We start from the raw sequence: 17771 nt of genomic DNA, 5'->3' as shown, positions 1-17771 counted from the left end.
GTCATAAAGCATCATGTTCCATTCATTTACCAACATAATTTAATTCTTTATAGCTGAGTAAAACTCCATTTTGTATGTACATACACCACATTTTCTTTATCCATTCATTTGTACACAGGCACTTCAGGTGGTTCCATATCTTACTATATCACTATGGTATATTGATTCTAATTTGGGGGGTATCTACCAAGGAAACTAGACTGAAATAAGGGGGGGAAATAGAGAGGAATTTCATGAAAGAAAAGAAGATCAATGGAACAGAAGAAAGGGATTGATGGGGAAGTAGAGGGATGGGAAAGGAGAGGAATGGTGGAATTGAATTGACCAGAATATGCTATGGATATATATGAATATACCACAGTGAATTTCATCTTTCTGTTTTTTTAAAAGCTATAAATAAATTGAAAGAAGACCAGTACAATAGAGGAAGAAGAACAGGGGGAGGGTTTGGGAGCAGAAATACTGGGGACTGAAGGTAGAACAAATTATATTCCATGCTTGCATAAGTGTGTCAAAATAAACCCCAATATTATGTATGACTATAATGCACTGATAAAATATAATGAGACATAACATTTTATTTGCTGATCCCCTTAGATATTATTTGCGAACTATATCCCTGAAATGGTGGAACTTTTTGCTAACAAAAGGAAATACACCAGTTCCTATGAAGTTGTCAAAGGGAAGAAGTAAGTATCATTTAAGTGTAATTTCTACAGTTTCACATATTCCACTAGGCACATACCTTATAATAGATGCCTACTAACTGACATGATTACAGATCAAAGGTGAACATTTTGGCAAGTTTTTCCATCACTGAAGGGACTGTACTAAAATCAATACCATACAAATAAATATTTGATACAAACTACTATATAGACACTTATAAGGACATTAAATCAAGTAGGCAAACCTAAATAACAGAGTGGCAGGGATTCTCCAAAGAATAATGACATTTAATTGGGAATAGAAGACATTTGCGATGGAAATACACATTCTGTAGCAAACTATGAGCATATTTAAGGAGGTAAAGGATGATTTAAAGGTGAAATGAAAGCTGATCACAGCGGGTCATGCCTGTGCTACTAAGTTCTTGAGAGGCTGAGGTAGGAAGAGCTTTTGAGCACCAGATAAAAAATAAAGGTTATATGAAGAGGACTACAGAAGAAATATTGAAAAATAATTATTGGCCTCAAAGACTAATAAAGGGGTGGTACCAGTGTGAGGTTGAATAGGCAGTTGTCACTCAGATGCCCCTGTAGAAGCACTTCTTTGTGCAAGGTTTTTGGGGATCTTGTGCAGGTTGTGGTCTGAATGTCTTATGTGATAGTTGTTCAAATCTTGTAATTTTGCATAAAAACTGCTCCTTCATTACCTCCTGTCTTTTCTTTCCTTCTTTCTTTCTTTCTCTCTCTTTCATTCTTTCAAACACCAGTGACTCCATTTTTATTCCAAAAATATGTAGAACTAAAATGACAGATAATGTTATAATCCACTGTCAATAAATAGTAGTAATTTTGGCAATATTTCTACATTCTTTTTAAATATTTTTAATTGTTCTAATTAGTTATACATAGCAGTAGAACACATTTTGACACATCACACATAAATGGAGTATAACCTCTCATTCTTCTGGTTGTATATGCACAAAGGGTCGTAATGTCCTATTCATTCTGCTATCATTTCTACCCCCATATTCCCTCTCCTCCTTCACTTTCCTCTATGTAATCCAAATCTACATCCTTTATCACTATCTAATCTCTTGTGTTACTAATTGTCTCATTCATTTCCATAATATGGTGAACTTTTGGCAAAAAAACTTTACATAATGGATAAAGTTAAAGCCACAATTCAAATTTAAAATAATTAAGGTAATTGAGTTGTCTTAGGTAAAACTCCCCTAAACCACTTGGAGCTCATTTTTTGGGCAAAGATTTGCTACAGTGAAGAACATTTTTTACCTCCTTCTACAGTGCTTCTAAAATAATTGATTTTGTCTAAGTTATGACTATTTATTCCAAGGAGGAAAACTATATGTGGAAGTGTTTTTATTCTATTTTCTTCTGAACTTATGTTACCTTTGTTTCCATTATTACTTTTCACATCTATGAAGAAAAGAAGGCATTGGAGACCTTAAATGTAATATAATTGTTTTTCATTTAGTCCCCACAATAAAAAGGCACATTGGAGATTAATCTCTTTGGAGAGATTTCTTAACACATTTGATTAAAAAAAAACTTTGTTGACCAAGAAGTATAAATAGAAAAGGAAATATATGTTGAAATTAATGAAAAAATAACTAAGATAAAGTAATGGAATAAACCAGATAAGCCAAAGTCTCAAAATCTGAAACTTTTCATTTCAGAAAAGGCATATGAAATATCAGCCACTAGGGTTAGGAAATTTTGGGTTAATTTAGGCTATAATTATTCCTTCAGTTTTCTTAAATGATTAATGGGGAAAATAGTTTTTGCAAATATGTTAAGCCTAAGAAAATTGATGGCTGTTTTTCATCCTGAAAACATTTTTTTTCTGTACCTATCTTAGATTTCTCTCCATATGGCTTATTCTGTCATATATACCTGATAATTTTAGATGTGGAACTGATCTAGAATACGAGACCAGCTCAACCACAATATTTCCCATTTGCTACAGAAAAGTGGATTAAATCATTCTGAGCCTCAGTTCCTCAATGAAAAAAAAGTCTATATCAGAGCATCAGAAATCCAAGGGAGAAAAACTGAATGAGAAATCCATTATAAGTCATAAATAGCTACAATAAATCTAGCAATGATTGTGCTCCTGAAAAACTACATGCAATTCAGTTGTTTGGAAACAAGCCATATTTGAGATGAGCTAGAAGACCACAGAAGTCTGGTGCTTTTGTACATTGGAGATGCAGCTCTTAGTGTTCCTATTTTAAAAATCTGAGGATTTAAAATCTAAATTTATTTGTAATCAGGTTTAAGCTAATTGTCATCCCTAAATCCTAATAAGAAGCTATAATCAGTGGATTCTACCAATCACCGGTAGAAAATTGCATAAAAAATGAACTTGTCATTATTCCCTGAACAAATATTTGCAATGGGAGTACAAGTTCCATAGCAAACTATGAACCTATTCAAGGAGGTAAAGGCAGTGTACTAACTATTTACATAGCATGTACAATGTATAAGGTATTATAAGTAATCAAATGATGATTCAAGTAGACAGGAGAATCTAAGTTATATGCTATCAATATATCATTTTATATGAGAGATTTGAGCATCTGCAAATTTTGGTATCTTTGGGGGTCTTGGAATCCACTCCCTGTGGATATGGGGAATCCACTCCCCATTGTACTTTTGTTCTTCAGATGACCCTTCTGTCTATTCTTATTACCTAGGTTCATTGTAGTCTGTGGAAACATCACTGTAGACAGTGTGACCGCTTTCCTGAGGAATTTTCTACGTCACAGGTCAGGGGAAATCAACACTGAGATTGTTTTTCTGGGAGAGTAAGTATATCTGTAAGGTTCATGGGTTCTAAATTAATGCTTGAAATATGTACACATACTTTAACGGAAGAAAGTTACCTTTATAATATTCATATAAATTTTAGGAAATAATAATAAATAAGAAAGAAAAAGAAGAGCAATATCATGTCCAGAGTTAACCTCTGCAAATATTTTGGGATATATCTTACCAGATGCTTTCCTAAATGTATTTTAATATTACTTAAGTGGCTCTATTAGCTGGAATTTAGTTATTTTACACGTGCTATTATCATATTTGACCATAATTTTGTGCACAAATCTTATGTCATACTTTCTTATTACTAATTGAACTGTTAATTCTCAGAATGGGAAGTGTGAAGTTCAAATGGAAGCAGAAAGGATTGGCCTTCATGGTGTTTTTGTTCTATCCAGTACACCTATCCACCAGCAGAGTTCAAATAAAAGAGTTTGTCAAACACCGGGGAATACATATTTAATACAGAGAGATTTTTAAAGTGTAGTTGAAGTGTGTGAAATGAATTCTTATTGTTTCATTTTACAATATTCAATTTTATTTCCTAGTAAAATTGAACAATTGTGTGTGTTTTAACTGTTCTCATTTCTTTTTGAAATTCCTATTTCTTTTATGGTCTTCTATCAGGGGAGTCATCTGTTGGCTTATTGACTTTCAAACACTCAATATATTTTTATATTCTCTCTTTTGTGTCTTTTGTTGTGTATACATAATTGTGTTTGTGTTTTTAATATGGAAGCACTTAGTTCTCATGTGTTCTAATCCAACAACTCATTATTTCAGCTCTTTGCTTTTCTGACCTTCGTAGGCCTCTCTGTTACAGAATTAAGTGAATATTTTTGTAGTGTTATTATATTTTCACATTATAATTTTTAATATTCAAGCTCTCTGGGATTGATTGTGTGTGATAATAACAGCATTATTTTTCTCCAGTGATTAATCAATTGTTCAAACATCATTCGCTGAGTAAGTTAGACAGATTTGAAATAGCATTTTGATCTTACACAGGATTGTATGTGGGATTGCCTTGACCTTCATGCATTTTACAGTTGAGCACTCTGCACAATCCACCATGATTTTGGATCATCACATATGTGATCTACAATAACATTTATTACTTTATGCTGCTATTGATGGACAGTAGTTTTGTTTCCACATCATTGAAGAAATGAATAACTAATACAAAAGAATTGATACTGGAAGTGGAGTACTGTCTTTCCAGGAGCCAAAATATAGCCTTTTCCAAGGTAGACAGAGGCTGGAAGGTTTTCATGAATATTGTTGGCAGGGCTGGAAAGACCATGAAGAAATTGCTACTAGGTGTTAGAGGAAGCACAACCAATGTTATCATTATAGAATTTTTGTAATAATTTCTCTGGCAATAGCATGGATGATAGAAAATGTACCTCATGAAATTATGAAGTTGGCTAAGAAGATTTCCCCTAAAGAATACTACTGAGTCTCACTTATTTTAGTTTAATCATAAGGATATTATAAGGAATTTGTTTTAAATGAGAAATTTTTTAGTTTTCAAGCAGAACAAAGAGTAAGTATAAAAGTCCCAGAACAGTCTCTCCAACTAGCTAAAAATATATCACAGAGAAAATGACCCCAGAGGAAAAAAAAATTCAAGTCCAATGTGCACCCTTATAATGTCTGCTCTCAGGGTCAGTCTCCAATCAAGAATGTGACTATCAGGTTCTTTAGACTTCAGAAAGATGTAGAGTAATGATCTATAGATGCTCTCAGTCAGGCCAAAGGTCTTCAAGAAGCTGAGACATTCTTCTAGGAAGCTTTACGTTCTTTAAGAGAAACTGTCTCCAAGAATATGAATATGATCATGACATAAATCTGAATAAGATTTTTATAAAATATTCAAGTCTTAAATTTTACTAGTAATAGTCCTGACAGTTTAGAGTAAAAGGGACAGAGAGAGTGCATAAGAAAAAGCATGCCTCGAAGCTCCTAATCTAGTGCAAGCAGAAATCAGGTAGTAGCAGGTACTTAAGTACAAATGGAGGCCATCTTACTAGGGAAATGAAAGATGAGAATTCAGAGACAAGTATCAAAGAAAAATGAATTAGTTCATGAGGACAGACCTGAGCAACTGGACCATAATAAAAAAAAATTCTCTGCTCAGGAAGTAAGTGACCCAATAATATGTGCTCAGATACAGTTCAGAATTTCAGAGAGATAGACTTCAGATTTCTATGTGCTCTCCATTACCACCCACTCCCTTATTAACTGGGAATGTCCAGTACAATTTTTTCTATCTCTACCTCATAATGGTATGTCAGTTGATGATGTGAGAAGCTTTTCAGTTCACAGTTCACTGGTCTTGGTATTAGGTGGAGCTATGTCTCAGGAGACACACGCAGATCTGAATCAGATTTAGGTGAGAAGATCCAGGAGTTTGAGGAGATGCCATAAAGATATAGGACTTTGGGAGAAAAGTGAGAATGTTTTGTGCAAGACAAGGATATGAATTCTTATGGCCGGACAGAGGGAAGACTATGGTAGATTATTTTTAAAGAAGGTTATTCTTTCCAAATACTTATACATAATCCATTCTTCCAACCAAAAGTGGAGTCCCATACTCCCCTTTATTAAATCCAGGATGGCCTTTTAACTTAAATCTGCTCTTGCTTTTGATTCCTTTATCTAATAAAATGTGTACAAGTGACAGTGTGTCCATTATGGCCAGCCATCTTCGAAGAGTTCTGATAGCTTCTGCTTTCAGTCTACAATCATCCATTTAGATGGAGAAAGAAGCCCATCCAGCTTCCAGCCATTTCAGATAGCACCATTGAGTCAACAGACATGTAAATGATGTCATCTCAGACACTGTAGCCCAATAAAGCTCTCAAGACACATGCAATCATAGAAGTCATTCCAACAAAAACACATGAAGCAACAGTATCACCCAACTGAGCCCCATTGAACCAATGAATGGAAGCAAGTCATATTCACAATTCCTTGAAGATAGATTTATCTTCACTTCTTTGAAGCCCCTTGGCTTGAGTAAGAGAATCTTCAGGTCACCATCCAACATCTTTCTGAGCTCTGAAAAAACTGTTGTATCCTTGATTGGAGCCTGACCCTGAGATCAAATGCTATAGGTGTGCACACTGGACTTGATTTTTTCTCCTGAGGTCATTTTCCCTTTGACACCACTTCTTGCTATTTTAAGTCACAAAGATCCTGAAAGAATTTATACAAAAGTGAATAACTGATGCAGAAATGAACACATTTCTTTCTTTGGTAACAAAGATACAAAAAAAAATATAAGGTATGCTTTGAAATTTCACATAGGTAAATTACTAACATTTGTATAATTCAAGATACTGGTTACATGGAACAAAAACTATGGCTAAATTAAGCAAAATACATAAATTGAAATCAGCAGCTTTCCTCATAAGCAGCCAGATAACTAGACTTAAAATGACACAATAAGGAATGAAGATGATACAATGCTTCTTGAGTTATTTCGATTAGTATCATGCATGAGGGGGGTACATGAGTATAGACTTTATTATCATTTCTTGTTTTCAATGAATATATATTATATATTTTTATATGTGCTATTTTTCATGATACAAGTTGAAAGATGAGAACTTCCTGTGGTTTACAAAAGATGTCATTTCTCAGACTGGAAAAATTTAATAATGCTGATAAAGAGAAATGAAAATCGTGTACACATAAACTTACTTAAAATGTGGAAAACAAAACAGGGCAAAGAGAGGCAAGCATGTTATTGCTGTTGTAACATAGAAGGGACACCCAATTCAACACTGTTAGACATGGGATATATTGGGGTGGTCATCCAGGAAAAAGTTACCAGTGGAGAGAATAGTGAATGTTCACAGTTTACACATCAAAGAGCAAAATATTCATCATCAACTCTCACCCTTTCCACTTTCCCCAGTCCTACTGCTCAAAGATAACCACCCCAACTTTATGTTACTATATTTCTTCCAACTTTATAATTATGTTTGACTATTATTTGGGCTTCTCAGTTGTAGGCAGGATTAACCACCACAGGTTGCAGATAAGCATTGCCCAGCTCCCCACGACTACCTCCTTTCATCATTCCAAAATAGTTATCGTAGAACTTGCAGTTATAGGAGAGTGTTTATATCATTACAGGAATAGTGTTTATATAATTATGACTAATAAAAATTGTTTCTTGCAGATTCAAGTAGCATGTTATGATATACTGTACTGTATGTCTCCTCAAAATTAATTTTCAATACTTACAAGATTGCCTCTCTTTGTTATATGTCTATCATATACACTACTTCACAGAGGATATATCCAGATGATATATCACAGGTATAGCCTGACATTTTTTAAACTACTCCAACATTAAGCAATACAATAGGAACAAAAGTTAAGTGGAAAAAAAAACACTTTAAAATATTTTTTAGTGTCAATGGACCTTTATTTTACTTATTTATATGTTGTGCTGAGAATCAAATCCAGTGCCTCACACGTGCTAAACAAGTATTCTACCGCTGAGCTACAACCCCAGTCCTAGGTGAAAATTTTCTAAGAGTTGCACATGGGCTATTGAAGTATTTAAAAAAATGTGCTAAGACTTCTATTTACTTGTAACTATCAAGGAAATAATTAAGAATCATGCTTAAAACTTTTTAAATCTTTTTAAAAATCTTATTTTATTTGGTTCTTTTTAGTTATATGTGCTGAATCCATTTTGGTAGAATTATAAAAGCATGGTATATATTTTATTCTAATTAGGACCCTAGTACCTCTCCTTCCCTTTCCTTATCCCCTGCTCTCGTCCCTCTGTTGATTTTCTGCTGTTTACCCAGTTATTTTTAAGTAATGTTTTATTTGTTCTATTTGTTATACATGACAGTGGAATGCATTTTGACACATCAGACATCAGTGGAGTATAACTTCTCACTCTTCTGGTTGTACATGATGTGGAATCACACCAGTACTATCCAATTCATCCTACTATCCTTCACTGGCTTCTGTCTAATCCAAATTACCTCTATTTTATCCTAGCCATGCCCCCACTGTGAATTAGCATCCGCATATCAGAGAAAACATTCAGCCTTTGTTTTTGGGGGGATTGGCTTATTTCACATAGCATGGTATTCTCCAGCTTCATCCATTTACCTCCAAATGCCATAATTTAATTCTTCTTTAAGGCTGACTAATATTTCATTGTGTATATATACCATTAATCCATTTACATGTTGAAGGGCATCTACATTGTTTCCATAGTTCCACCATTGTGAATTGAGCTGCTATAAACATTGATGTAGCTGCATAAGTGTAGTATGCTGATTTTAAGTCCTTTGGTGGGTATAAACTGAGGAGTAGGTTAGCTGGGTCAAATGGTGGTTCTATTCCAAGTTCTCTGAGGAATCGCCATACTGATTTCCATAATGGTTGCACCAATTTGTTGTCCCACCAGTATGACTGTATCTTTTTCCCTACCTCCTCACGAACATTTGTTGTTTCTTGTATTCTTGATAATTGCCATTCTGACAGTGAAACAAAATCTTCAGTGTATTTTTTTTCATTTCTCTAATTGCTAGAGATGATGAACATTTTTTTATATATTTGTTGACTGCTCATATTTCTTTTTTCTTTTTTTTTGAGAAGTCCATTTAGTGTCTTTTGCCCATTTATTGATTGAGTTATGTTTTTTAGTGTTAATTTTTTTCTAGTTCTTTGTATATCCTGGAAATTAACACTCTACCTGAAGGGCAGGTGATAAAGAATTTTCTTCCATTATGCAGTCTCTCTCTCTCTCTCTCTCTCTCTCTCTCTCTTTCTCCTCACACTCTTGATTCTTTCCTTTGCTATGAGGACATTTTTAGTTTGATGTCATCCTATTTATTGATTTTCTAATTTACTCCTTGTGCTTTAGCAATCTTGTTATGGAAGTTGGTTCCTAAGCAAACATGAAGCAGTGTTGGGCCGATACCTTCTTCAAGTATGTGCAGAATTTCTTGTCTAATTCCTAGACCTTCAATCCACTTTGATTTGCATTATGTACAGGGTGAGATAGGGGTTAAATTTCATTCTAGCACATATGGAATTCCAGTTTTCCCAGCATAAATTTTTTGTTTATTTTTTATTTATTTTATTATTTTTTAAAATACACAACAGTGGAATGCATTACAATCCTTATTACACATAGAGCACAATCTTTTGTATCTCTCTATATAAAGTATGTTCACATCAATTTATGCCTTTAAACATACTTTTTTGCATTACAATTCTTAATACACATATATACCACAATTTTCATATCTCTTATTGCTCTGTAGTATAGTTTAAGGCCTGGTATAGTGATGCCACCTGCTTCACTCTTTCTGCTAAGGATTGTTTTAGCTATTCTGGGTCTCTTATTTTTCCAGATGAATTTCATGATTGCTTTTTCTATTTCTATGAAGAATGTCATTGGGATTTTGATTGGAATTGCATTAAATTTGTATAGTGCTTTTGGTAGTATGGTCATTTTGATAATATTAATTCTGCCTATCCAAGAGCAAGGTAGATCTTTCCATCTTCTAAGGTCTTCTTTGATTTCTCTCTTTAGGTCTCTATAGTTTTCATTCAATAGATCTTTCACCTTTTTTGTTGATTCCCAAGTATCTTATTTTTTTGAGGATATTGTGAATAGGGTAGTTTTCCTTATTTCCTTCTCAGAGGATTTGTCACTGATATACAGAAATGCCTTTGATTTATGGGTGTTGATTTTATATTTTGCTACTTTGCTGAATTCATTTACTAGTTCTAGAAGTTTTCTGGTGGAATTTATTGGGTCTTCCAGGTATAGAATCATATTGTCAACAAATAGTGCTAGCTTAAGTTCTTCTTTTCATATACTAATTCCTTTAATTTCTTGCATATGTCTAATTGCTCTGGCCAGTGCTTCAAGAACTATGTTGAATAGAAATGGTGAGAGAGAGAGCATCCCTGTCTTGTTCCAGTTTTTAGAGAGAATGCCTTCAGTTTTTCTCCATTTAGAATGATGTTGGCCTGAGGCTTAGTGAAGATATCCTTTATGATGTTGAGACATGTTTCTGTTATCCCTAGTTTTTCTAGTGTAGGGGTATTGTATTTTGTCAAATGCTTTTTCTGCGTCTATCGAGATGATCATATGATTTTTATCGTTAAGTCTATTGATGTGATGAATTATATTTATTGATTTCTGTATGTTGAACCCTGGGATGAATCCCACTTGTTCATGGTGCACATTCTTTTTGATATGTTTTTGTATTTGATTTGCCAGAATTTTATTGAGTATTTTTGCATCTATGTTCATTAGAGATATTAGTCTGAAGTTTTCTTTCTTTGAAGTGTCTTTGTCTGGTTTTGGAAGTGGGGTAATATTGCACTCATAGAATGTGTTTGGAAGTATTACCTCTTTTTCTATTTCCAGAAATAAATTGAAGAGTATTGGTATTAGTTCTTCTTTAAAGGTCTTGTAGAACTCAGCTGTGTATCGATTCAGTCCTGGACTTTTCTTGGTTGGTAGTCTTTTGATGACTTCTTCTATTTCATCACTTGATATTGATCTGTTTAAGTTGTGTATATCCTCCTGACTCAATCTTGGAAGATCATATGACTTAAATAATTTATTGATGCCTTCACTGCCTTCTATTTTATTAGAGTATAAGGTTTCAAAATTATTTCTAATTATCTATTGTATTTCTGTAGTGTCTGTTGTGACATTGCCTTTTTCATCACATATGCTGGTAATTTGAGTTCTCTCTCTCCTTCTCTTCATTAACATGGCTAAGGGTCTGTTAATTTTATTTATTTTTTCAAAGAAGAGCTTTTAGTTTTGTCTATTTTTTCAATTGTTTCTTTTATTGCAATTTCATTAATTTCAGCTCTGATTTTAATTATTTTTTGCCTTCTACTGCTTTTGCTGCTGCTTTGTTTTTCTTTTTCTAGGGCTTTAAGATGTAGTGTGAGGTCATTTATTTGTTGACATTTTCTTCTTTTAAGGAATGAACTCCATGCAATGAATTTTCCTCTTAGTACTGCTTTCATAGTGTTCCAGAGATTTCCACATGTTGTGTCTGAGTTCTCATTTACCTCTATGTTTTAATCTCCTCCTTGATGTCTTCTATAACCCATTGTTCATACAGTAGCATATTGTTCAGTCTCCATGTGATGCAGAAATTTTTATTCTTTATTTTGTCATTGATTTCCAATTTCATTCCATTATGATCTGATAAAATTCATGGTAGTATCTCTACTCCTTTGTATTTGCTAAGAGTTGCCCTGTGGCATAGTATATGGTCTATTTTTTGAGAAGGATCCATGTGCTGCTGAGAAGAAAGTGTATCTGCTTGATGCTGGTTGATATATTCTATATAAGTCTAAGTTAAGTCTAAGTTATTAATTGTGTTATTGAGCTCTATAGTTGGTTTATTCAACTTTTGTTTGGAAGATGTGTCCAGTGGTAAGAAAGTTGTGTTAAAGTCATCAAGATTATTTTGTTGTGGTCAATTTGACTCTTGAACTTGAGAAGAGTTTGTTTGATGAACATGGCTGCATGATTGTTCATGATTGTTATGTGTTATTGGTGTATGGTTCCCTTGAGCAGTATGTAATGTCCATCGTTATCCTTTTTGATTAACTTTGGCTCGAAGTCTACTTTATTTGATATGAGTACAGAGACCCCTGTTTGCTTCCACAGTCCATGTGAGTGGTATGATTTTTCCCAACCTTTCACCTTCAGCCTGTGTATGACTTTTCCTATCAAATGAGTCTCTTGTAGGCAGCATATTGTTAGATCTTTTTTTTTAAATCCAATCTGCTAGCCTGTGTCTTTTGATTGGTGAGTTTAAGCCATTAACATCCAGGGTTACATTGAGACATGGTTTGTATTTCCAGCCATATTTGTTTATTTTTGTAATTTACCTTGACTTGGTTTTACTCTTTGATGTTTTTCTTTTAGTGCACTACCTCCCTCTGCTGGTTTTCATTGTTGTTTTCCATTTCCTCTTCATGAAATATTTTGCAAAGGATGTTTTGTAGTGCCAGTTTTCTAGCTGTAAATTCTTTTTTTTTCATCACTTTGTATCCCATGCATACAACTTTATCAATTTAAAATTAAAATTCAAAAATTTCATAAAGAATTAAATTTGAAAAAATTTATAATTGGAAATTTGATTATTACTAGGTATTGGATAGTATAAGGAGTTGCTGCTAATTTTTTTATTGGTTGTTCAAAACATTACAAAGCTCTTGACATATCATATTTCATACATTAGATTCAAGTGGGTTATGAACTCCCATTTTTACCCCAAATACAGATTGCAGAATCACATCGGTTACACATCCACATTTTTACATAATGGCATATTAGTAACTGTTGTATTCTGCTACCTTTCCTATCCTCTACTACCCCCCCTCCCCTCCCCTCCCATCTTCTCTCTCTACCCCATCTACTGTAATTCATTTCTCTCCTTGTTTTTTCCCCATTCCCCTCACAAACTCTTATATGTAATTTTGTATAACAATGAGGGTCTCCTTCCATTTCCATGCAATTTCCCTTTTCTCTCCCTTTCCCTCCCACCTCATGTCTCTGTTTAATGTTAATCTTTTCCTCCTGTTCTTCCTCCCTGCTCTGTTCTTAGTTGCTCTCATTATACCAAAGAAGACATTTGGCATTTGTTTTTTAGGGATTGGCTAGCTTCACTTAGCATAATATGCTCTAGTGCCATCCATTTCCCTGCAAATTCCATGATTTTGTCATTTTTTAGTGCTGTGTAATACTCCATTGTGTATAAATGCCACATTTTTTTTTTATCCATTCATCTATTGAAGGGCATCTGGGTTGGTTCCACAGTCTAGCTATTGTGAATTGTGCTGCTATGAACATCGATGTGGCAGTATCCCTGTAGTTGCTCTTTTAAGGTCTTCAGGGAATAGTCCGAGAAGGGCAATAGCTGGGTCAAATGGTTGTTCCATTCCCAGCTTTCCCAGGAATCTCCATACTGCTTTCCAAATTGGCCGCACCAATTTGCAGTCCCACCAGCAATGTACAAGTGTACCCTTTTCCCCACATCCTCGCCAGCACTTGTTGTTGTTTGACTTCATAATGGCTGCCAATCTTACTGGAGTGAGATGGTATCTTAGGGTGGTTTTGATTTGCATTTCTCTGACTGCTAGAGGTGGTGAGCATTTTTTCATGTACTTGTAGATTGATTGTATGTCCTCCTCTGAGAAGTGTCTGTTCAGGTCCTTGGCCCATTTGTTGATTGGGTTATTTGTTATCTTATTGTCTAATTTTTTGAGTTCTTTGTATACTCTGGATATTAGGGCTCTATCTGAAGTGTGAGGAGTAAAAATTTGTTCCCAGGATGTAGGCTCCCTATTTACCTCTCTTATTGTTTCTCTTGCTGAGAAAAAACGTTTTAGTTTAAGTAAGTCCCATTTGTTGATACTTGTTATTAAGTCTTGTGCTATGGGTGTCCTATTAAGGAATTTGGAGCCCGATCCCACAATATGTAGATCAGAACCAACTTTTTCTTCTATCAGACATAGAGTCTCTGATTTGATATCAAGCTCCTTGATCCATTTTGAATTAACTTTTGTGCATGGCGAGAGAAGGGTATTCAGTTTCATTTTGTTGCACATGGATTTCCAGTTTTCCCAGAACCATTTGTTGAAGATGCTATCCTACCTCCATTGCATGCTTTTAGCCCCTTTATCAAATATAAGATAGTTGTAACTTTGTGGATTAGTCTCTGTGTCCTCTGTTCTGTACCATTGGTCTACCCGCCTGTTTTGGTACCAGTACCATGCTCTTTTTGTTACTATTGCTCTGTAATATAGTTTGAAATCTGGTATTACTATACCGCCTGATTCATACTTCCTGCTTAGAATTGCTTTTGCTATTCTGGGTCTTTTATTTTTCCATATGAATTTCATGATTGCTTTATCTATTTCTATAAGAAATGCCATTGGGATTTTGATTAGCATGGCATTAAACCTATAGAGAACTTTTGGTAATATCGCCATTTTGATGATGTTAGTTCTGCCTATCCATGAACAGGGTATATTTTTCCATCTTCTAAGATCTTCTTCTACTTCTCTCTTTAGGGTTCTGTAGTTTTCATTGTATAAATCTTTTACCTCTTTTGTTAGGTTGATTCCGAAGTATTTTTTTTTTTTTGAGGATATTGTGAATGGAGTGTTTTTCCTCATTTCCGTTTCAGAAGTTTTGTCGCTGATATACAGAATTGCCTTTGATTTATGCATGTTGATTTTATATCCTGCCACTTTGCTGAATTCATTTATTAGTTCCAGTAGTTTTTTTGTAGACCCTTTTGGGTCTTCTATGTATGGAATCATGTCTTCTGCACATAGTGATAATTTAAGTTCTTCTTTTCCTATTTTTATGCCTTTAATTTCTTTCGTCTGTCTAATTGCTCTGGCCAGTGTTTTGAGAACTATATTGAATAGAAGTGGTGATAGAGGGCATCCCTGTCTTGTTCCAGATTTTAGAGGGAATGCCTTCAATTTTTCTCCTTTCAGAATGATGCTAGGCTGAGGCTTAGCATAGATAGCTTTTACAATGTTGAGGTAAGTTCCTGTTATCCCTAGTTTTTCTAGTGTTTGAACATAAAGGGATGCTGTACTTTGTCGAATGCTTTTTCTGCGTCTATCGAGATGATCATATGGTTCTTATCTTTAATTAATGTGGTGAATAACATTTATTGATTTCCGTATATTGAACCATCCTTGCATCCCAGGGATGAATCCTACTTGATCATGGTGCACAATTTTTTTGATGTGTTTTTGTATCTGATTCGCCAGAATTTTATTGAGGATTTTTGTATCTAGGTTCATTAGAGCTATTGGTCTGTAGTTTTCTTTCTTTGAAGTGTCTTTGTCTGGATTCAGAATCAGGGTGATGTTGGCCTCATAGAATGAATTTGGAAGAGCTCCCTCTTTTTCTATTTCCTGAAATAACTTGAGAAGTATTGGTATTAAACCTTCTTTAAAGGTTTTGTAAAACTCTGCTGTATACCCATCCGGTCCTGGGCTTTTCTTGGTTGGAAGTCTTTTGATAGCTTCTTCTATTTCATCCATTGATATTGGTCTGTTCAAATTGTGTGTATCCTCCTGACTCAGTCTGGGCAAATCATATGACTTAAGAAATTTATCAATGCCTTCACTATCTTCTATTTTATTGGAGTATAAGGATTCAAAATAATTTCTAATTATCTCCTGTATTTCTGAAGTGTCTGTTGTTATATTGCCTTTTTCATCCCGTATGCTAGTAATTTGAGTTTTCTCTCTTCTTATCTTCGTTAGCATGGTTAAGGGTCTGTCATTCTTATTTTTCAAAGAACCAACTTTTAGTTTTGTCAATTTTTTCAGTAGTTTCTTTTGTTTCCATTTCGTTGATTTCCGCTCTGATTTTAATTATTTCTTGCCTTCTGTTACGTTTGCTGTTGTTTTGCTCTTCCTTTTCTAGGGCTTTGAGATGAAGTGTGAGCTCATTTATTTTTTGGTTCTTTCTGTTTTTTGAGGAATGACCTCCAGGCGATGAATTTCCCTCTTAAAACTGCTTTCATTGTGTCCCATAGATTCCGATATGTTTTATCTGTATTTTCATTTATCTCTAAGAATTTTTTGATTTCCTCCTTTATGTCTTCTGTAATCCATTGATCATTCAGTAACATATTGTTCATTTTCCATGTGATGTAGGATTTTTCCTTCCTTCTTTTATCATTGATTTCCAATTTCATTCCATTATGATCAGATAAAATGCATGGTAATATCTCCACCCCTTTATATTTACTGAGGGTTGCCCTATGGCATAATATATGGTCTATCTTTGAGAAGGATCCATGTGCTCCTGAGAAAAAAGTATATCCACTTGATGATGGTTGATATATTCTATATATGTCAGTTAAGTCTAGGTTATTGATTGTGATATTGAGTTCTATAGTTTCTTTATTCAACTTTCGTTTGGAGGATCTGTCCAATGGTGAGAGAGTTGTGTTGAAGTCACCCATAATTATTGTGTTGTGATCTATTTGATTCTTGAACTTGGGGAGAATTTGTTTAATGAACGTTGCAGCACCATTATTTGGTGCATAAATATTGATAATTGTTATGTCTTGTTGGTGAATGGTTCCTTTTAACAGTATATAATGTCCTTCCTTATACCTTTTGATTAACTTAGTCTTGAAGTCGATTTTATTCGATATGAGGATGGACACCCCTGCTTGCTTACGAGTACCGTGCGCGTGGTATATTTTTTCCCAACCTTTCACCTTCAGCCTGTGTATGTCTTTTCCAATCAGATGTATCTCCTGGAGGCAGCATAATGTTGGATTTGTTTTTTTAATCCATGTTACCAGCCTATGTCGCTTTATTGGAGAGTTTAAGCCATTAACATTTAGAGTTACTATTGATATATTGTTTGTACTTCCAGCCATGTTTGATTATTTATCTTTTTTTTTAAATTTAGTTTGTTTCTCCATGACTAGCTTTCCCCTCTCCCTCTGTCTTTACTGAGGCACTTCCCACTGTTGGTTTTGGTTATTGTTTTTCATTTCTTCCTCGTGTAGTGTTTTGCTCAAGATGCTTTGCAATGCTGGTTTTCTGGCTGTAAATTCTTTTAACATTTGTTTATCATGAAAGATTTTTATTTCGTTGTCATACCTGAAGCTTAATTTTGCTGGATACAAAATTCTTGGTTGGCATCCATTGTCTTTCAGTGTTTGAAATATGTTGTTCCAGGATCTTCTCGCTTTCAGCGTCTGTGATGAAAAATCCGTTGTTAACCTTATTGGTTTACCCCTGAATGTAATCTGCCTCCTTTCTCTTGTAGCTTTTAATATTTTCTCTTTGTTCTGTATATTGGATATCTTCATAACAATGTGTCTTGGCATTGGTCTACTGTGATTTTGTATGCTCGGTGTCCTGTATGGATCTACAATTTGTATATCCATTTCCTTTTTTATTTCTGGAAAGTTTTCTATAATTATTTCATTCAGCAGGTTGCTCATTCCCTTGGTTTGAACCTCTATACCTTCCTCTATCCCGATGACTCTTAAGTTTGTTTTTTTTAATGTTATCCCATATCTCTTGGATGGTTTTCTCTTGATTTTTTACCAGCCTTTCTGAGTTGGCTAGACTCTTTTCAAGATGATATATTTTGTCTTCATTATCTGACGTTCTGGCTTCTACTTGCTCCACTCTGTTAGTGATACTCTCATTTGAGTTTTTAATTTGGTTTAT

General features: G+C 34.3%; 1 protein-coding gene across 1 annotated transcript in view; it reads left to right on the top strand.

Moving 5' to 3' along the window:
• Kcnu1 (potassium calcium-activated channel subfamily U member 1) overlaps positions 1-17771 on the top strand; it is a 177238-nt gene that overhangs the window by 41373 nt on the left and 118094 nt on the right. The window contains exons 9-10 of the mRNA XM_027939273.2: positions 598-689; positions 3386-3496. Of these exons, the coding sequence (XP_027795074.2) occupies positions 598-689; positions 3386-3496 (203 nt within the window). The remainder of the gene's footprint in view (positions 1-597; positions 690-3385; positions 3497-17771) is intronic.

The sequence above is a fragment of the Marmota flaviventris genome, chromosome 3 (assembly GCF_047511675.1).
Source record: "Marmota flaviventris isolate mMarFla1 chromosome 3, mMarFla1.hap1, whole genome shotgun sequence".
Classification (NCBI taxonomy): Eukaryota; Metazoa; Chordata; class Mammalia; order Rodentia; family Sciuridae; genus Marmota; species Marmota flaviventris.
The sequence above is the reverse complement of the archived record's forward strand: the minus strand, read 5'-3'. Positions and strand labels throughout refer to the sequence as shown.